General features: G+C 34.5%; 2 protein-coding genes across 3 annotated transcripts; one reads left to right on the forward strand and one right to left on the reverse strand.

The window, feature by feature from the left end:
• The first annotated feature begins 9,560 nt into the window (after positions 1–9,560).
• LOC110112598 (protein DMP3-like) lies at positions 9,561–10,501 on the forward strand. Its single transcript, XM_020844885.2, has one exon. The coding sequence runs from the start codon at positions 9,737–9,739 to the stop codon at positions 10,487–10,489; it is 753 nt and encodes a 250-aa protein (XP_020700544.1). The 5' UTR covers positions 9,561–9,736; the 3' UTR covers positions 10,490–10,501.
• A 4,475-nt stretch (positions 10,502–14,976) lies between these two features.
• On the reverse strand, positions 14,977–17,669 carry LOC110112590. 2 transcript variants are annotated; one of them, XM_020844873.2, is made up of 4 exons: positions 16,851–17,669; positions 16,558–16,765; positions 16,343–16,472; positions 14,977–15,311 (listed from the first exon to the last, which is right to left on the reverse strand). In XM_020844873.2, the coding sequence occupies exons 1-4, from the start codon at positions 17,642–17,644 to the stop codon at positions 15,061–15,063; spliced, it is 1,383 nt and encodes a 460-aa protein (XP_020700532.1). In that variant the 5' UTR covers positions 17,645–17,669; the 3' UTR covers positions 14,977–15,060. The 2 variants fall into 2 exon arrangements, with proteins under 2 accessions (XP_020700532.1, XP_028553073.1); XM_028697240.1 differs by having other exon boundaries at positions 15,064–15,303.
• Between the last annotated feature and the right edge of the window lie 4,830 nt (positions 17,670–22,499).

The following is a 22,499-nucleotide window of genomic DNA, read 5'->3' on the forward strand; positions in this document are numbered from 1 at the left end:
GAGAGAGAGAGAGAGAGAGAGAGAGAGAGAGAGAGAGAGAGGTGGTGAAAGAAAAGAAGAAAGAAAGACGTGCATGGTTTTCAGGGAAGCTCGCGTCGATAAAAAAGGGCTTTCGTTATTTATTTTATCTCAAATTTAGTCCACAAAAAATGAATTTATGAGTAATTATCTAAGGCCATGCTGCTTGACTTGAACGTTTTTAGCGGGCTTTCAGTAGCCATATGAAGCCACGTGTGAAAGAAAAGAAGAAAGAAAGACGTGCATGGTTTTCAGGGAAGCTCGCGTCGATAAAAAAGGGCTTTCGTTATTTATTTTATCTCAAATTTAGTCCACAAAAAATGAATTTATGAGTAATTATCTAAGGCCATGCTGCTTGACTTGAACGTTTTTAGCGGGCTTTCAGTAGCCATATGAAGCCACGTGTTCACATTCTTATAATTTCTTCGCACTATAAAAAACAAAATATTATGTTTCTGCAACGATTCATAGCGACAATTTAAAAACAATTGTTATTGATTGTTATAAATAGCAATTTTTACTGTTGCTAAAATTATTATAATTTCTTACCGCCTTTAATTATAGCAGCATTTTTAAAACCTCTACAAAAATTATTTTTAAAATAGTCAGGTGATCTTTGCTCTCCCCCCTGGTACAATTATTAGGTCTGGACACCTGACGTAGCTATACATCCGAAGGCCAATAACATGCCGCCACATGCTCTTACTCTTTACCACGTGGCACGATGACCCGACTCGGACCGGAACCCGATATTGCTATGTTCGGGTATTGCTCGATATTGCTAGGTATTGCTTGACAATAACGAGAAATACTGCTCTGTCAAGACCAATACATAGCAATTCCCTAGCAATACCGAGCAATACCTAACAAAACTGGGGTATTGCTCGGTATTGTTAGGTATTGATCTTGACATAATGGCATTTCTCGTTATTGCCGAGCAATACCTAGCAATACACCGGTCTGCACAAATCAGCCAATACATAACAATCCCGGATCCGGTCCGGGTCGGGTCGTTGGGCCGCGCGATAATGAGTAAGATCATGGGGCACCATTTTACTGGAATCCGAACGTAAAACTACGTCAGGACACCGGACCTAATAAAAATCCCCCCTAGGTCCTGTTCTCGTGTTCGTCTCCTAGGCCTGCCTCCTCCTTCATGTGCCCTAGCTCTCGCTCCTGCGATTCTTGTTGATGCTAGTCGCATTCCTCACCAGAAATCGGGCTCCAGGTTTGCCCGCCCTCAGTTTGCGACTCCTAGTGATTACCTGTAGCACGAACAGGAAGCTAACGATGCCGAAGCCGATGCTTCCAGTTTCAACCATGAAAAAATGACAGACGATGATGCTAGAAGCGAAGGTTCGGAATTGGCTGAAGCTGCTTGTGTGGAACATGAAATGGTGGAAGAGCATGAACTTGAGCCAAAACAGGAGGTGGATATCCACGATTTGGCCAATGCATACAGCTCCGTGCGTGATGGAGCTCCCGTTCGTGATCTTTCCAGTTGTGAGTTGTTTGCCCAGTTCCATGAATAGGTTATTGAAGCAATTTAAAACGTCCCGAATGTGGATATTTATATATCATTGAATGATTGTGTTGGTTTGGATAGACTCTAAGATGGTTTTGAAGGCAGCTTGAAAGCGTGGAAATTTCCTTGGTTTAGTCATTAATAGCCTCTAGGAGCAGGTTATTGCACTCCAGGTGTTTGCTTCAATGCCTCAAAGAAACAGAGTGACTCTCAGTGATTACATGGAGCACGAACAGGAAGCTAACGATGCGGAAGCCGATGCTTCCAGTTTCAACCATGAAGCAATGTCAGACGATGATGCTAGAAGCGAAGGTTCGGAATTGGCTGATGCTGCTTGTGTGGAACATGAAAATGTGGAAGAGCATTAACTTGAGCCAAAATAGGAGGTGGATATTCACGATTTGGCCAATTCATACAATTGTGTGCGTGATGAAGCTCACGTTCGTGGTCTTTCGAGTCATGAGTTGTTTGAGCTTTGATTATTTTAAATTAATTGAAGTAAATCTTATCTTAATTCAATTTAGATTTAAATAAATCAAATTAAATAAAATATTTTAGTAAATCATAAAATAAGTGGGTTGGGTTTTGATTGGCCCAGACTCGAAGCGTGTTAGATTCAGGTTTGAAAAGCCGACCAGTTTGCAAAAATAAGTCGGGTTCGGATTTGGTTAAAAAGTGTCGGGTCAAATTTGGGTTTAACTCGAAACCCGCTTGTGAGTTTCCAAAAGGTTTCTGCTCAGCGGGGAATAGAATGTAAATGATACGATCGCACTATCCCGTAGGACAAAACGGTTGCAGATCTTTATACTCTATGTGAACAGACCAATAAAAGAGCATATGAAGTCATATATATACGATTAGTTATGAAGAACAACAACTTTCACCTACACACATCGATGGATAATAATATGTATGACCCAATCAAAGTCATGAGATTTCTCCCATCGATACATAAGCTCAAATGAGATTTATTTGATGTGCGGATCGGTTTCTCACGGGCGCAAGCCCCCGTGGTTAATTACATCTTAGGTCTCAGCCTAAGAAATCACTCGATTAATGACGATGTATTATTCTCTTCTTAATTTGATGCACTGAGAAAGCTCCTAAGTTCTATTCCAAATAGAATAAGCTCTTCTTTTTATCTTTAGTGATGATTAGATATTTTTAAATGAATAAAGATGTGATTAAAATTTTGAGTTTAAAAGATCAAAGATTGAATTTACTATCCTAGGAGAAATGACAGACTCATAATTCATTATAAATTGAGAGAGATACACTTAGGGGTGGATAATATGGACTTACTTGCCTGAAGTGAGATGTCGACTAATATCGTAAACACAATCAATCGCCTTACGTATGTAAGAAGGATGAATCTATCCTAAGGAGTCAAGGACATTGATTTAAATATGCAAATGTATGTATCTATCGTCATGTATGATTCATGCAATGAGTGCATAAATAAAAATATTTTATTCATCATTTGAAACATTAATACAATCCGGGGTCTACTGAAAAATAAAGTGGCCAAGCTTCACGACAATATGCTTGGATTTCTATATCTATGAAATATAAATTTGAATGTATTTGCTTATCATCTTCTGACTCCGAATTTTCTATAGGATGCCAAAAGAGAACGCCCCCAAGAGAAGATTATCTTTTGAAGCTCTATGTATACGTGTATAAGCAAACACCTTTAAATCTTTACAACTCTTGACATCTTACACTTACATTTGACTTTCAATCTCTAACAAATAGATCAACTAGTTTGTATTTATCTTTTACACACACATTGTTATCACAATAATATAACAGTAATAATGACCAACTATTACTCAATCACACATATCCATATTTATTTTCAATGCATTGCAGTAAATAAATTATAATTAGACTTAATTCAGAATGTGCTAAAATATCCTAACGATAGACAACAAAAAATTCTACTGAACAAAAATTTACATTTTAGAAATTAACCAAATTATCAGAGATCGTATATAACAACATTATGAAGCTTTAAATGGACTAGAGTATTATTTTTAGATGTCAAAATAAATATCTGAATTGATAAAAATAGCTATTTTTTCAAATCCCATCGTAAAAAATCTTAAATAAATACTCAAAACGTTCATAATCTCAATATCTATAACACATAAAAATTATGCGGTGAAAATTTTGCCAATATAAATTTATTTTTGTTTTTTGGTAACAGAAATACAAATTTGATATAAAAATTTTCCAAAAATTAAACACCGGCGGATTATTGAAATTATAAAAAGGGAATTAGTTTCTTACAATGAGACGAGCAAATCAACCTAAACCCTAAACTAACAAAAATTACTGTATGGCCTCCAAATCTTAACTTTTTTCTCTCCTTTTTTTCTCTCATTTTTCATCTAATTCTTCTCTGTTAGCCGAATTTAAGATGATAAAAGGGATAAAGTAAAGCTATATAATGCTTTAAGATATTATAATAAAATAATAATATAATATAGATATAATTGTAATTTATTTAATTTTTAGTATAAGATTCAAGCTCGTTTGTGATCGTTTAACTAACTAAACAAACAAATTTGAACAACATTTTAAATACCCGATCGTTAAATAAACAAGCTTGAACACTAATGTGTTCGGTCCATTTATGTTCACGAACAACATCATTTGAAGCTTGTGAACAAGCTCGACATTAAGCTTGATAAAAGCTTGATTTGTATTCTATTCAAAGCTCGAGAATAAACTCGATAAAAATTCGATTAATACTTAATTATAAATATAAAAAATATACACAATCTAAATATGTTCACGAACATAGCTCATTAATGTTTGTTTGTTTAAAGCTCGATAAGCACTAAATGAATCGAACATGAACAAAACATGAACACTAATAAATTAAACGAACCAAACATGAACACAAACAATAAAGCTTGAATCAAACATGAACCAAACTTGAAAAAGGTAATAATAAACAAACTCAAATATGAACACTCATATACTCGGCTCGACTCGGTTCGTTTGCAGCCCTAATCGCATGATCGGTGTTCGATGCCCTCAAATGCGCAAAAAAAAAGTTACATAGAATAAGATTAATATATTCTAGAAATTGCAGAAGCAAAGCCTAGCATAACTGACAGAGAGCAAGTGAGAAATAAAATCAAAATTTCCCTAACAAAGTGCACAAAAGTTATTCACATAAATAACCCTAATAATCAACAATAAATCATTTTCATCCATTTCAATAAGCCATTAAATTTAAGGCTTCGTTTAGAATTGCTTCTTCTTGCTTTGGTTTTTTTTTTATCGTAATCATAATTTTTATTTGACAACCACATTTTTTGTTACTTTTAAAGTTTTTTGTGCTTAGAATCATCTTTCTACAACAGCTTTAAAAAGGACTATTTTTATAAAATAATTTTAAAACTAACTTTATAAAAAGTTACAATCATCCTAAACAGACCCAAAATTGAGTACTCCAAATATGCTCACAACTAGGGGTGTCAATATTGGACCCGACCATAAAATTTCGGGTTTGAGTTGACCCGAACCCAAAACGGATCGGGTTTGGGATGACACGTCAACCTGAAAATGACCCGTTTTGACCCGAAAACCCATTTTGACCCGGGAACCCGAGATTGACCCATTTTGACCCGTTCTTGACCCGAAAAGCTGAGTGTGACCCGTTTTTTTACCCGAAAACTAGCAATTTTTGTCCGAATCGATTCATTCGGGTCGAGTCGGATTGACCTGAACCCGAAGTGGGTCTGGTTCAGGTCCAGAAAACTGACCCGTTTACATGAACGGGTCGGGTTCGGGTTGGCCCGAATAGTACCGAGTCAATTTCGGGTTCGACCCGAACTCGACCCGTGACCCGAAATTGACACCCCTACTCACAATTTGTTAGAAATGGCTTCCGTGTTTTCTAAATGAACAATTTTCTTCACAACCCTTAGGATATATCTCGTTGACAGTTCCAACCTTTTCGAAGTCTTTAATTCATAGTTGATTTGGCCAAGTCTTCTCCTCATGTTTTGGGACTTTTCTTGCCACAAAACAATTTTTTTCCATTTGCAATTTTAAATTATTAGTAATTCGATTAGTCCATATTGATCCCTTGAATATAGATCATTTAGTCAACATTTAAATGTCTTAGTGATATTGGAATTAAAAGAGCTTGGTCTTGTTGGATTCATCTTGTCGAGGAGCTCAATTTTTTAAGATTTGAATTTTTTTTTTTTGTCGTTTAATTAATGTGAAGAAGTTTTTAATTATACTTCAAGTGTTTGATCTGAACTCATTGGATGCGCTCGAAGTAGACCATTTTTAGTACCATTTGATTTGTCTCATCGAAGCATTAAGCTAGCCCATAGTTTTGCTAAAATAGAAGTTAAGATGACCCTGAATTTAGTTTTAGAAGATTCTCATTAAAAATTGCATCTAGATTCGTGCTTGACTAAGACCATGTTCAATGAAGTATTAATAATATTACAAATTTTAGTCGCTTATTTGAGGATCTATCACTCACCCTGAAGAAAAAGGGAATAGCACAAAAAGAACTACATTTTTTTTTTAATGGCCATCAAAGCCAAAAAACAGTCCATGAGCCGTTAGAAGCCACAAACCAGAACAATTATTACGTCATCTGATCGGACGTAGAGGAACATCCAGTTGGAGGTCAAATCCCATCAAAAAATGAGAAATACCGAGCAATACCAAACAATAACGAGGAATACCATCACGTGAAGACTCAATACCGAGTTATACCGAGCTATACCGAGTTATACAAAAGTTGTACCGAGTTTTTCCTAGCAAAAACTCGGTACAACTCGGTATTGCTCGGTATAACTCGGTTTTGATCTTCACAGAGAGGTATTCCTCGTTATTATCAAATAATACATAGCAATACCAAGCAAATATCAAATTTTTTGGCGGGATTTTGCCTCCGACTAGACGTTCCTTTACGTCCTTACACCGGACCTAATAAAAGTTCCACAAACCATCTAAATTACTATATTAATTAGAGTAAAACCTCACATTGAGTAACAACATACAACATAAAATTTAAGTAAAAATCTCATTATTAGAGAATGCTAGAAAGCAATTTGCTTTTTTAGACGGCAACTATAATTCTTTTAGTCTATTGCTTTCGAAAAATTTTGTGGTGAGAAGCTGTTTTTCGCAACTAGAGTTGCTAATTATACCTGATAAGTTTAAGGTAACAAATATTTGAATATTTAGAAAAATATATATTTATAGTATCCACGTCAACTTAAAAAAAAAAAAAAAATCTTTCAACAGATCATAATCATTTTTACAAAAAGCAATCTAAAACAAACCCTTCACAAACAAAAATCAAACAACCAAAATATAAATGTAGATCCAACAAAAGTTGTACAATAGTACTGAAAAATTAGTCCGCTTAAAGAAAAGATTTAGGGTTCGTTTGAGACGGCTTTCTTACCGCTTTTTAAAACAGCTTTCTAGTATAAAAATTAAAATTTTTGTACTCGAAAGTTGCTTTAAGAAGCAAAAAGAAAGCCGTCCCAAACGAAGCCTTAGACTTTGTTTGAGACGGCTTTCTTATTGCTTCTTAAAGCAGTTATTTAGTATAAAAATTAAAATCTTTGTACTAAAAAACTGCTTCACGAAACAATAAGAAAGTTATCCCAAATGAAACCTTAAGCTCTATTTAGGACAGTTTTTTTTATTTTTTTGCAATGCTGCGGTAGAAAAAATAAATTTTTAAAGTTGTTGCAGAATTAGCTTCCTAGCATTTTTTTTAAGAACGAAAAAAGTACCAAACATAAATTATAGTTGAGATTGGAAAAGCAACCCGATAAGAAAGCTGTCCCAAGCGAAGCCTTAACCGTCTAATAGCTTAGTAAATCCCTCAATCAGTCATTTGCTTCAAGTAAACCAGTGAAAACTACATAAACTTCTTTAGAGATTAAGATATACAAATAGTTTAATCTTTAGCAGAAGACATTCAAATTGAGCATCAATAGAGTATGAATGTGATTGTTCCTCTCTATCATGGTTGTAAAGTACAATAGAAGCGGATCTAGTTGTGGCTCGCTGGTCGACGAAAAAATTCCATACCGCATGATCGACATTCGATGCCCTCAACTGCCCAAAAAAAAATTACAATAGAATAAGATTAATATATTCTAGAATTTGCATAAGCAAAGCCTAACATAACTAACATAGATCATGTGAGAAATAAAATCAAAATTTCCCTAACAAAGTGCATGAAAGTTATTCACATAAATAACCCTCATAATCAACAATCAATCATTTTCAGCCTTTTAAATTTAAGGCTTCTTTTGGAACAACTTCTTCTTGCTTTTCTTTTCATATCCTAATCATAATTTTTATTTGGCTACAACATTTTTCTTTTCTATCAAGAATTTTTTGTACCGAGAATCTTCTTTCTACAACAACTTACAAAAAAAAGACTACTTTTTCTATAATAATTTTAAAACCAACTTTATAAATATTTGCAATCTGAACCCAAAATGAGTACTCCAAATATGCTTACAACTTGTTAGAAATGGTTTCGGCGTTTTGTAAAATGTTTGTGTAACTATTGTAGAGAAATTAAATTTTTTAAGCCACTCTGAATATTATAAATATATATTTTTTAAAAAAATTCTGACAATTATTTTTTCACAGCATCATATATTATAAATTTGGTTATAAAAATCAACTTTTAAGTTTTAACTATAATTTTTTTTTTTGAAAAGCAGAAGAATAAGTGGCAAAAAAAGTAATAATCAGGAAAATTATGATTGTAATTAAAAATAAAATAATAAAAAACTATTCCAAATGTACCATAAATCATATAAATTTAATCAAATTGATTTTAATATTCTAAATGACAATTTTCTTCACAACCCTTAGGATGAATATCTCGTTGACTGTTCCAAAGGGTCACATCCCTTTCCTTTTCGAAGTCTTTAATTCTTAGTTGATTTGGCCGACTCTTCTCCGAATAAGGTGCAAAAAAAGTAATAATCAGGAAAATTATGATTGTAATTAAAAATAAAATAATAAAAAACTATTCCAAATGTACCATAAATCATATAAATTTAATCAAATTGATTTTAATATTCTAAATGACAATTTTCTTCACAACCCTTAGGATGAATATCTCGTTGACTGTTCCAAAGGGTCACATCCCTTTCCTTTTCGAAGTCTTTAATTCTTAGTTGATTTGGCCGACTCTTCTCCTCATGTTTTGGGACTTTTCTTGCCACAAAACTTTTTTTTTTTTCATTTGCAATTTTAAATTATTAGTAATATGCAAAAATACCCTACTTTTTTTTTATCTCTTTTTGAAAATAAATAATAATTCTAGAATTTTATAAATAAGATTATAGACTTATAGTTTCTCGTTTTTCAGTTTTTTCTCTAAATAAGAATAAATTATTATTTCCTATATGTAAGTCTAATGATGTTAGAATTTTTAAAAATTATTTGCATACAAATTAGATATTATTATAGTAATACTACTATAATTTTAAATATTTATAAATTTATTCATTAGAACATAAGGCTAATGGTTTTTTTTATAAAAGATCTAATTAAAATAAATTTTATACAAATAACCTTCTAACTTTTTCAGAATTTGCAAGTTAGCATTTCATCGGCTGACGTGTGAGCTGCTCAACCTTATGTCGTATGTATCCAATAAAAATATGATAACTCAATTTTCTATATAATTAAAATTCCATTTAAATAAACCGTACTAAGAGTATATAAAAAATTAATTTATTACATAATATTTTGAAGAAAAAAATTATTAGAAAGATCTTAAAATTTTTAGATTTATTTTAAAATTACTGTAATATAATTTCTTCATTCAAAAAACTAATCTCCAAGTAAATTTAAGACTTTTAAATTAATTATTTATATATTTTTATCAAAATATCAAACTATAATTTTTTTTTTTAAATTATGAATTAATATTTAAATAATAAATAAAATGTCATTTTATTTATTTAGTCAACAGTCAACACTCAATGAGGGTAGAAACGTCTATATGCCTTACCACTTGCTCCTTCTCCTTCTCCTTCTCCTTCCTTCCTCGAGTCTTCTCAGCCACCAATATTAAGCACGGAACGGGGGCTCCGCGCTCCTCTTGCAATTTATTTCTGCCTCACCTAACTCAATTGTACCACTTCCTCCACCCTCTTCAAAGCGATGACCACCGGCGTCAACAACGCCGGCGGCGCCGGCGCTAACACATCAGTAATCCTCGGCGGCTTCCACTACTCCATCGATCCCGACCTCATCGAACAAAAACAGAGTCCCACCCCACCTTCCAAGCCCAGCCGAAGCCCCTCCACTCCGCCGGCAGTCCATACCTCTGCAGCGACAACGAAAACCACAAGGACGCTGGTTATCGACAAGACACTCGCCAGCGCAGCCAACCTATCGAACCTCCTCCCAACCGGCACCTTTCTCATCTTCCAAGCCCTCTCCCCTTCTTTCTCCAACAAAGGCCGCTGCTACATCTCCAATCAATGCCTCACCTACGGTCTCCTCTTCCTCGGAATCCTTTCATGCGTCTTCTTCACCTTTACTGATAGTTTACTCGGCCGCGACGGGCGGATTTATTATGGCTTCGCGACGTCTGAGGGGCTTTACGTGCTGAATTTCTACGGCGGGGAGGAGGAAAAAGGAAAGATTTTTAGAGAGGAGGATTTGCGGCGGCGGCGCCGGCAGTGGGTGGATTGGGTGCACGCCGTGTTTGGAGTATTGGTGTTTCTGGCGCTGGCGTTCAGCGATGCGGATATACAGAGCTGCTTCTTCCCGAGCGCAGGGGCAGATGCTAAGGAGCTGTTGGTGAATCTGCCGCTTGGGGCGGGGGTTTTCGCTAGCTTGGTTTTCATGGTTTTTCCGACCACCAGGAAGGGGATTGGGTATTCTGATCTGGACAGTCATTCCAATTAAGCTTTGCCATTGAAAAAAAAAAAAAAAAAGAGTATTTTTATATTATATTTATCTTACAATAATTTAAACTCTTAAATTTATCTAAATTTAACTATGTTAAATATATTATCAATTTTTCACCCTTGTATAGTATGAGAAAATTCAAAAAAAAAAAAAAAAAAAAACTTAATGTAGAACATGTCATTTTTTTTCCTTTCTGATTCATCGTCAAGTTATGTAAATTGTCTGGATTAAATTATTTGAAAGGGGGTTTAAAACATATATTTGATATTTAAAATCTTTTTTTATATTTATGGGCAATTTGATTTGAAATAAAATTAGTATGAAATATTATATGAGTATTGAGAATTTTGTATGTTTGTTTTGAAGTAAAATAATTATTGTATAAAAATTTGATGTATTTAGAACACCCTATGTGCAAATTTGATAGATTTGAATGATTACAAAATACATTATAATTTTATCGTCATTGTTGTCGTCCATAAGCTTTGACACTCATAGCTGATCAGTTACCACCATCATCAGCAGTCACCCGCCATTGCAATTGATTATCCACCACTATCGACCTCCACCATTGGTCGCTGCCACCAACTACCCATCATGGCAGACTGTTGATGGTCGCAGCCATCGGCCATCCTCCGCTGATTGCCACCAGCCACACATCGCCACTGTAGCCACCAACCAATACTATTTATGAAATTTACACTCAATTCATTTTAATTCAATTCAAATAAAAATAATAATAATCACATATATTCATTTTACTTTCATCCAAATAACTTTAAAATATTTTAAAGAGGTGTTTGGTTTGATGCATTTATGGTGTAGAGTAATCCAAATGCAAGGCTTTTGATAATTTGGCTGTTTAGTTAGATGAAAAATAAATTTAAAGTAAAATAAAGCAAATACAGTGTATTCAATTTTAATTCATTTTTTATTTATTTGAAATTCCTCATATTTGGGGGATTTTCAAATACACCGCAAACTCAAGGCATTGCTACCCCTTGTCAGTATCATCCGCCACTAAGGCTTTCTTTGGGACGACTTTCTTACTGCTTCTAAAAATAATTTTTTTGCACAAATATAAAAATTTTTGTACTAGAAAACTGCTTTAAGAAGCAGTAAGAAAGCCGTCCCAAAGGAAACCTAAATACATTTCATTATTTTTCACCCAACCAGGCATTCCCCTAATTAAATTTTATTTTAATATCTAAATTATGTTAAAATATATATCTAGTAAGTTAATATTAATGACAGTTTTTATATGATTTCAAAATTTGAATATTATGGCCCAAAGGCTCTGAACCAATTGAGCTGTCTGGTTCAGAGAGAACCGGTTTAATCTGAGCTAAACCGTCCTGACTCGATCGGCTTGATCTCTCCGCATGCGACTCTCATTTAGAAGAGAAAGCAGGAGGCATTAATTGCTGAAAGGGTTAAAATTTATTGCAGATTTGATTTAAAACCTTATGGAAGACATTTAGCAACATTTATATTTCAATTAGTTAACCAAATAGAAAAGGTCAATTTTTTAAAAGATCAAATTTAAAAAAAGATTTAAGAGAATGAGTATAATATAATTTTAATTCAAAAAGGAGCAAAAATGCACTGTAAAATCACGTTTGGTTAGAAACTGCAAAAAAAAAGTGTTTTAATAGAAAACGTCAACAATAATTACGTTTTGTGTTAAAACTCAATTTTTTAAAATTTTAAATTCCATCTGAAATTTTTAAGAGCTTTTTCATGTTTTTAGAGGATGGAAAGAGAGAGGAAGAAAAAAGGTAAATTGAGATGGATGGAGAGGGAGAGAGAGTGAGCCACAAATGGAGAGAGAGAAATAGAGAATTAAATATTATTTAAATTTAAATTTTAAAATTTTTGTTAACATTCCGGCTGAACCCTATTTTAAAATAGTATATATAAATATTTTAAATTACATTCCGGCTGAATCCTAAACCTTATTTTAATTGTTAATTTTTTTTTAAATATATTTAAATAAAAATATTTTTAATATTTAAATAAAATTATTTTTTTCTTTTTAAAAAAAGTTAAAAAGAAGTTAAAAATAATTTTATTTAAAATTTAAAATAAATTAAAATTATGAAATTAAGTTTGTGTGTGTCTCTCTCTTTCCATCCTCTAATAATATGAAAAAAAGCTTAAGGATTTCAACCCGATTTTACTATGTAATTTAAAAAAAGCTAAAAGTTTGTGTGTCTCTCTCTTTCCATCCTCTATTGAGACGCATAAACTTAATTTCATAATTTTAACTTATTTTTAATTTTAAATAAAATTATTTTTAACTTCTTCTTAACTTATTTTTAAAAAAAAAATAATTTTATTTAAATATTAAAAAAAAAAATTATCAACTCGGGTTCGACCCGAACCTGACCCGTCGACCCGAATTGACACACCTAGTCCCCCTAGTGCCCCCACTATATCTCTGCTCATGATAAAAAAGTTAATGTAAATTATGAATATTTATCTATTATTAGTTGGGCTTGATTAAATTTTTATTATGACTTAAATTCAACAAAATTTTAATAATAAATTTAATTAGTTCCTTAAATTCAGATTTAAAGCTTGACTTGAGCTTGATATAAAAATAAATGAAAGAACTTCAAAAATATAATACTCAATTAGACTTGAATCATTTTATGTTCATCCCTATCTATATATGATGAAGCTTCTCCACATGGAATTATCTTCATTAATGTTTCGTATGAGACAGTTTTTCTTAAGGCTTCATAGTAACACGTCACCGTCATAAACTCACAAATTATTTACCCTATTTGAAGAAAAGCACCATGTGAACAAGGTCCTAAGGTTTTAATGAGTTTGTCATGCTCTTTAGATCATAATCCTTGTATTCAATCCTCTCTCTCTCTCTCTCATTCCAATATTTGCGAAATAGTTTTGCAAGTGATCCTTGTGACTTTGTTGACCTCTATAGTTTCTTGACTTGATAATTTCTTAAGTATTTCAAATCCCTAAGCTCCGAGTCGCTTTTGACTTAACCATTTTTCCATCCACAAGCAACCTAATGAACCAATAAAATATTTTTTTCGTTGTTGCCTCTTTAGACCAAAGACACATGCAATGATTAATATTAATATTCATTCTTATAGAAGTACACATTACTTCAGTAATACTCTACGCACGCAAAAATTTAACATTCTAAGAAATAATAAATAAAATAAATTAAATTTATGATAATTTTTTTCCTATTTGTATGTGTTAATTTAATGAAAATTTTTAGTGGGTACATATTACTAATTACAACTTTAATAAACTAATTGTTGAGCCATCTTTGAGATATGCAATCACTAAAGAAGTTGATAGATATAGCCTATCGAGAAACTTCACATGTGATTACTAAGAATATATAATATATATAGTACTATGCTATACACTAGGCCAACAACTACCAATTTTGGAAGACTTGGGGGAGGTTAGGGCATTACAAGTAATGATAGTTGGCTTTATCTCATCATGAAATTTCTAAATTAGGAGGGTATGATAATAAATTTGAATTTTAGATTACATTACTTGTTAGTTGATGAAATATAGATGATAAATCAGGAATGCCTCTATTTATCTCTCTAAGATTGACTTAAGTGTTTTTAATTCATCTCTCGCTGACTTTATGATATGCTTATATTTCCTTGAAAAAATTTGATCTCGAGTTATAAAATGGGAGCTGAGGGCTAGATTGAGTTGCCCAATCAAACAACTTAATGGGGGTGAATTCATGCTAATGGGGCAAATGCTCTCAATGTGCACGAGTTAGGCCTAACTCGAGCTTGACTCAAAGTCCGAGCTCGAGATCATTACGCTGAAAACTGCTCGCCGAGTTGCTTGATTACCCGATTCGAGCTTCGATTCCGCCCCGTGACTCTGCGATTCTGCCTTCTGAGCTCGTATCAAAAATCCGTCGTTCGAGCTCGCGTTTGAGTTCCGTGTCCGAGTTCCGCTGTTCGAGCCCGCTTGCACCGTGATTCCACCGTCCGAACCTGCAACCCTTTGATTTCAAAATCCCAGTCCCCATCCGAGCCCTCATTCCGTGTCAGAGTTCCATGTCCGAGGCTTCAAGCCCTCCTTCCGAGTCGCGATCTCTTTCGCCGTTCAGATTTGAGTAGCTCAATGAGTAATCGAGCCAAGCATCCAAAGGATCAAACTTGAGCTTGATAAGCTATTGAGCTCGAAATCCTGCTCGAGCTTGACTCACAAGCTTGATAAGTTCAACTCGCAAGCTCATCAACGAGTCAAGCCCGAGCTGCCTCGTGAGTCGGATTGACTCAATTGCACTTCTATACCACGCAAATGACATGACAACAGTCAAATTCCATTTTTACCCTTGAATCTAGCAACACATAATTGTTGACACCTACTATCACCAAATAATCTCAGTAATTAGCAACTCTCAAACAAAAATTTAATCTATATCCAAAACCTTTTTCCTAAAAAAAAAAAAAGAACTAGTAGTATGCAGTTACAATTGAGGATCAGAACTATATGTAGCAAGTGAAAACAAAATGAAACAAAGGATAATTTGAAAGACAAAGGTGTACTTATGAATTAACTTTCCAAATTCCTTTGGAGGAAAACCTGTCTATTTTGACTAATCTTTTCTTTGATTTTTGTGTTCTGTGATTATTCTCAATATTACCATTAATAACAATATCAACCTTTACAATATGATGATCTGAAGTCCCCTTAGATGAGATAACCCCATAAGATCCAGGCAGAAACTTGTAGGGTGAACCAGGTGATGCCAGTATGTAATCTACTCTTGTTCCATACTTGCAAGTCCCCTGCACATCTGCATTTATCAGTTTAATAGAGTCAAGACCGTTGGATCAGCTTTAAGATGAGTGTAATACATAATTAATCAATAACTATTTATTTGATACTAATCTCAATGTAAATTTCTAATTAAACTTTGGTCTTATATTATGATGAGTAAAATGATAAGTTGAATAAGAATCTTCATTATATTTTAATCAGTATATTCTAACTCAAATTTTCTCTTTTAAATTTGCAGATGTAAATGTAAACATACTGAGAAGCATAGATTGGATTTACGGTGCATATTAGAAAGGAGAAAATTAAGTCATAATATCCTGATTTAAATTTTAATCCATATATATGAGTTTAAGCCACTAGATTTGCTTTAAGATGTGTGAATTTTGACTTTCTTTCCAAAATAAATTTTATAACTTAAAGCTCACCCTAATCAAATTTAAATCATAATACTCAAAGCAACATTTTCTCCAAATAGAAAGCTCTATATTTCAAGAGAAGTGATGTCACAAAACTAAGACTTCGTTTGAGACAACTTTTTTATGATTTTTAAATCAAGTTTCTAGTGCAAAAGTTTATTGAACTAAGGCTTCGTTTGGGACGGCTTTCTTAGTGTTTCATAAAACAAGTTTTTGGTACAAATTTTTTAATTATTGTACTAAAAAGTAGCTTTATAAAACAGTAAGAAAGTCGTCCCAAATGAAGCCTAAAACTTGTATTAAAATGCTATTTTAGAAAACATTAAAAAATTGTCTCAAACGAAGCCTAAATTGTTAAACATATGTAATTAAGGCCTCGTTTGGGGCGGCTTTCTTACTGCTTCTTAAAACAATTTTTTTGTAAACAATTTTTTAGTTACAAAAAAATTGTTTTAAGAATCAATAAGAAAGCCGTCCCAAACGAAGACTAATGCTTTATTTGGGGCGGCTTTCTTACTACTTCTTAAAACAACTTTCTAGTTCAAAAATTTAAAATTTTGTATTAAAAACTGCTTTATGAAGCAATAAAAAAGCCGTCTCAAATGAAGCCTAAGTAAGATAAAGCTTTTACCTTGTCCTTTAGCAACCACAACAACAGCTTCACATTCCCCTGCAAAATTCTTGGCATCAATGTAATTCTTCCCCTTGAGAAACCTCATCACCTCAGCCTTTGGCCTTGGCTTCCCATTCTCTTCATGGTACTGTAACAAACAAAAATCAGCGAGCTTAATTTCTTTCCAGTGAAACTATACCTGGAAACAATTGAATGGGAAAAAAATTCACAACCTTTATAATATCATTCCATCTCTCCTCAGAGTAATCTGTTTCATCAAGAGTATTTAGCCCTCCTGCCAATATGTAAGGCCCATCACTCGATCGAAGCATCGCGCTAATCTGCTTCATCCTCCATGCTTCGTCGAGATGATCGAGATGCGTGCAATGCAGATTAACTTCTCCTGCTCTTGGCACTTCGATCGTCACCTTCAACACATTTCTGTGGCAAAGTTCACGAAGCTGGTTTGTAAAACAAAGATTTGGACAGTTATGAACCATAATTCGAGTAGGGAAAAGCTAATCACCGGAAGTCGGCATCGTCGCAGATTTTCTGAACTCTGCATTGCTTGATAGGCCATTTGGAGAGAATCGCATTCCCAAACTCTGGAGCCCAGCTCTCGGCGAAGACGTACTTCATTCCCAGCCCATCAGCCAGATCTGAGAGGGGTTTCATACCCTTCTCCTCCTCAGCCTTCACGTTCTGCAGAGCAAACACATCAGCGTCGACCTCCATCAATACATCAAGAACACTCGTGTCAGTTCTTCTCATTCGATCGACGAAGCCGAAGTTCTGATGAAGCATTGGAGCCTTGCCCTTTTGGAGTAATTTATCAGCAGAGGCTATCTGCTTGCTTCTCTCGATGGAGATTTGGTCTTCGGGGAGGTTAATGGAAACTCTTCTCTTTGAATTGGAGATCGTCTGCTGCCGTTTGAGTATGCTTTTGGGCCGGTCGTTTAGGGCTTTGCCAAGGATGTTGAGATTGCCGGCCGGAGGGTTTTGGAGGTTGGGGGTGGGGGGAGCCATGGAGAACATGGCAGCGTTGAAGGTTGCGATCCGGATCGGCTGAAGTGGGGGTTCCTGTATCACTGCAACGGGCGGGAATTGACGAATGATGACCGGAGATTTGCGTCGCCGGCGGAAGAGTCGTCGGAGGAGGGAGCAGACGCGGCGGATATTAAACATGGTGGCTGCGCCACAACGGCAGTTTGTAGTGGCGGGAGACTCAGCCGATGGTGAGAAGGAGAAGAGGCTTGCTATTTTCTTTGAGAAGCCATTGCTGCTTCTTCTACCCCTTGTGGAAGTTCTGCTAGCAGACATGAGAGAGAGAGAGAGGGAGAGAGAGAGAGGAGATTAGTTGTAGCTGAGAAGGAGGATTAGTTGCAGTTTAGATGGGATTAGTTATAGATAAGGAAATAAAAAGATCCCGAGGAAATAAATAACTGCATCATAAACACATAAGAAGATACGGACATGAAAATTATTGTTGAAAATGTAAAGTATGAGAACGTATTAAATAAATATAAAATTAAAGTGTTTATTGAATCTAAATTTATTTGTGGATGATATCTAATTACTAAAATATCAGCACGAATAGAGAATATAGAGGGGGAGATGAGGAAGATTTGAGCGTCTCTAGCCGAACGTCTAACACTCATTTGTCGTCGTTGGTTTGCTCCATTTGATTGCCAAAAAAATGTCATTCGCGTGAGGCTGAACAGTGGGACGCCACACGCTTTTTTTTTAAATCTTAAAATTATGTTAGAAAAACGTATGAGAAAGAGTATGCACGAAATATTTTTTTTTGTTAGAAAATGGAGTTCGGTTGGAGAAGAATTACTATATTTTGCAGTGAAAATTCAATTATTTTGTTGGAAATGACCTTAGAGATCTTAGATAAATAGAAATTCTCCCACAAGTCAAAGAAAACTTTTTTTATAATTTTTTTATTATTCCCCTTTATTTATAAAATTTTGAAGGCTACAGGAAGGATTGTATTAAAAAAAATTAAAAACTATATAGATTACATGTACAATGCCACACCATATTACACGCATTTGTTGCTCACAAATTAGTGGGAGAGTTGGGATGGTAATGTCTAGTGAAAGATTTGTCTCTAGGCGAGTGAAATAATGCTGAGATTTAGGGGTATCAATTCGGGTCAACGGGTCGGATTCGGGTCGAACCCGTAACTGACTTGGCACTATTCGGGTCAACTCGAACCTGTCCCGTTTTTAAAGATGGGTCAGGTTTCTAGGCCCGAACCCGATCTGATTCGGGTCCGGGTCAACTCGACCCGATACGAATGACCCGAAAGTTGAGCTAAAATTGATAGTTTTTGGGTCAAAATCGGGTCAATATTTGATTTTCTGGTTCAAAATCGAGTAAAAAATGGGTAAATCTCGGGTTTTCGGGTCAAATAAGAGTTTTCGTGTCAATTTTGAGTTGCTAGGTCAACCCGAACTTGACCCGATTTTTAAAACAGGTTGATTTGTTGAACCCGAACCCGACCCGTTTTGGGTCCGGGTTGACCCTAACCTGAATTTTTTAGAGTCGGATTCGGGTCGTGTTTCGGGTCGTATCAAAAATTGACACCCCCGCTGGTGAGTGATGTATTTATACATAAAAGATATTATAACATATGTGAATGCATTTATACATATAAGATATCATATTTAAAAAATTCATATATTTTATTTTATTTCAATTGCTCATTTATTAAATAATAAATAAATTATCATCAGTCATTCATCACTCCATTTGCACTAATCTTAAATTCCTGTGAAAGCTGAATGGCATAATTTACTGAAGATTCCTCTTATATTAAAATGTTATAAATGTGATCCATTGAGTGTCAAAATAATTGGCACTATATTTTTTATATTATTGAATATGTGATGCTTTAATTGAATTATAAATTTTTGTTATAAAAATGATATGCAAATTAAAAATTAAGGTGTAATAATTTTGCATAGAAATTAAGAAATATAACATCAATATCTAATTCTAATTAGGTTAATATTTTATAAGAATAGCTTTTAATAATTTAATAATGGTGAATTTTTATACAAAATATTCAAAATTATCATATTTGCATATTAAACATGTGAATATTAATATTTATATAATATAACACTTCGTTAACTTAATAGAAACCGTCGAGAATTAAGAGAAATTGTAGTGGCTATCGAATGGGATCCCACGAGTTGACGAAGAAGAGATAGAGAAGTCACAACACAATCTCGCTTGGAAGGACATTTTGATGAGACCGACAACAGGAAAAATGAAAGCAGTAATAATTTTCTTACTGATTTCTGAAGCTTTTTATTAAAAAGCTATTTCATAAAACAGTAAGAAAGTTATCCAAAACAAAGCCTATAATAGAGAGGGTGAGAATGATTTATTCTTGAAGATATTTAAAATTATATGAGTAAATAATAATGTTTATATGTTAAGTATATAAATAGGATAATTTTGAATGCAAAATGTAGATAAATTCCACTTTAATGATTTATATTAAAATATAAAAAAACATAATTTTAAATATTAGAACTTCCTGTTATTACAAAAGGGAGAATGATGTTGGAAATGAAGAGATTATAAGGAAAGTGTAGCTTAAAGGCATTGGAAAAAATTTTGGTCCAAATATCTGAAAATTTTATTAAGATAAGTTATTGATTCATTAAATTTATTTTAAGATTAGTATAATTGTTACATTTTAAGATAATTTTTGTTGGCAAAGTTAGTGTTTTGTATCATAATTTTTAACAAAAATTTGGCATGTACAGAAAAGTTATAAAAACAAAAGAAATTTAAGCGAAATTTTTGGAAAGAAAAAAATCACGGGATCTGACCTAGCTGAATAATTCACTATATATCATGAAATACAATGATCATCCTTTCCTCAGAAGAGGATGGGATTATTTATGGCCGAGAATTTAATTTTTCTTATAGAGATTATAAAAATTGGATGTTCATAGACAAACAATTAAAACCCAACAACAATGTTAAATTTGTATATGAGTCTTAAGACTATTGCGGCAATTGTCGGTGGTGGTCATTAGCATTGATCGCTACAAAATGCAATTTTTTTTTAGTTCTTCTAACTCTTTATCCTCCCGTTCTATAGAGAATGGAATCATATTTATAGGCTTTTGAGATAGACATTTTGATTAATTTAGTCAGAATCCATAACAAACACTATCGTTGCCAAGTTCTAAGTCCTGGATGAGAAAAGTGGAGGGTTGCGTTAGGTAATCGACAGCCAAACTTATAGTCGAACTGAACATCTCAAAAATACAAACCCAACGACACCAAATTCAACTCAATCCGAGCCCAATGAGTTCAAATCAAAGACCCGAATCATATTTGGAGGGTTCAAACTATAATTTGGATTACCAAACGGTTTCCAAATGTGACGTGCTTATAGTCAAATTGAGTGGCTTGACAAGATGAATCCAGCGAGCCCAAGATCATCAAATTCTGATATCATTAGGAACTTCAAATGCCCAATAAATGATCCATGATCAAGGGATTCAACATCGGCCATCCATTCAAACCATTCCCAATTTACCCTTAATTATAATTTCAACTTTTGTTGAAGTCCACAAAAGCTCATCTTGATCTATTGATTGAGAGTTTTGGCTAACAACCAAGATGTTATTGTTAGAATAAACTTACACTTATTTACGTTTATTTCTGTATCCAGTAATACTTGTACACGTGTAAACTATGTACATGAATCTTCTATATAATACATGTAATGTATCTGTAATAGTCGAGAAAATCAATTCATATTCTTCTTTCATTTCATCCTCTTCCCTTTATTCTCCTCTGTACGTTTCTTGTTTTTCATCATGGTATCAGATTAAGGTCGATCCTTTCGTTTTCTCATGCATGGCGAATACTGCTTCGTCTTCCTTCCATATGGAAGCCACTTCCGGAGTTCTTTTTCCCGCTCAATCTGTTTCTCCCTCCCTCAAATTCGTGATATCCAATCTAAAATTTCTTGTTCCGAATCCACTGACACCGGACAACTACCCTCTATGGAGCAACCAGATCATCAAGATTCTTAAGGCTAACGGTTTCGCTCTCTTTCTCGATCCGAAGCCAACGACCGTCACGGCCACTGCGACACCGGCAAATGACAACACCGATCTGAATCAAGAATCGCACCAATGGTCGGTCATTGACCAAAATTTGGCTACCGCTCTGTGTTCGACGATCTCGCCGGCGGTTCTCCCCTACGTAATTCAGCTCAACTCAACGCACGAAATCTGGAGCACCTTGCAAACTCGTTTCCAATCTTCTAACATGTCCAAAGTCATTCAGCTCAAAAATGAGCTCCACAATGTCTCAATGAAGAACCTCTCAATGTCTCAGTATCTAACTGAGATCAAGAAGATTGTCGACCAGATTGCTTCCGCGGGATCTACGGTAGACTCCGAAGATGTTATGATATACATCTTGAACGGACTACCTCCTTCATATCAGCCATTTGCTGCATCCATCCGCACGATGCAAACTTCTCTCACTCTCGACAACCTTTACGCCCTCCTCATTAGCAAACAAATCCATCTTCAGGCGGCTGCTACCAAATTTCCCACCAGTGTTGACACCCAAACGGCTCTCTATGCCTCAAACTATCGCGGTCGTCGCGGTCGATCTCGGCCCTCTCAAGAAAAGATTCAGACAACGCGCTCTGCTCCTTCCTCCGGCGTCATCTGTCAAATTTGCAAAAAGAATGGTCACTCGGCAGAAGCTTGCTGGCACCATCTCAATCCTAATTACATCCCGTCGCAACCTTCCAACAAAAACAGTCAAGCGCTTCTTGCCAACACCGATACCAACAACTCTACCGACTGGTATCTGGACTCCGGCGCTTCCACACATATGACAAATTCAACCAACAATCTTGCTACGTCTAACGTCTATACCGGTACTGATAAGGTTACCTTAGGGGATGGAAGATCAGTCCCCATAGCTCACTCGGGCACGGGACTACTTCCAACCCCTTCTCGTAAGCTTTTTCTCTCTCAACTTCTTCATACTCCTTCTATATCTCACAATCTTCTTTCTGTTTCGAATCTTGTTAAAGACAACAACATTTCCATTATATTTGATTCAAGTGGTTTTATTTTTAAGGATTTGACGACCAACAGAATACTTCTCAGAG

The sequence above is a fragment of the Dendrobium catenatum genome, unplaced genomic scaffold (assembly GCF_001605985.2).
Source record: "Dendrobium catenatum unplaced genomic scaffold, ASM160598v2 fragScaff_scaffold_908, whole genome shotgun sequence".
Classification (NCBI taxonomy): Eukaryota; Viridiplantae; Streptophyta; class Magnoliopsida; order Asparagales; family Orchidaceae; genus Dendrobium; species Dendrobium catenatum.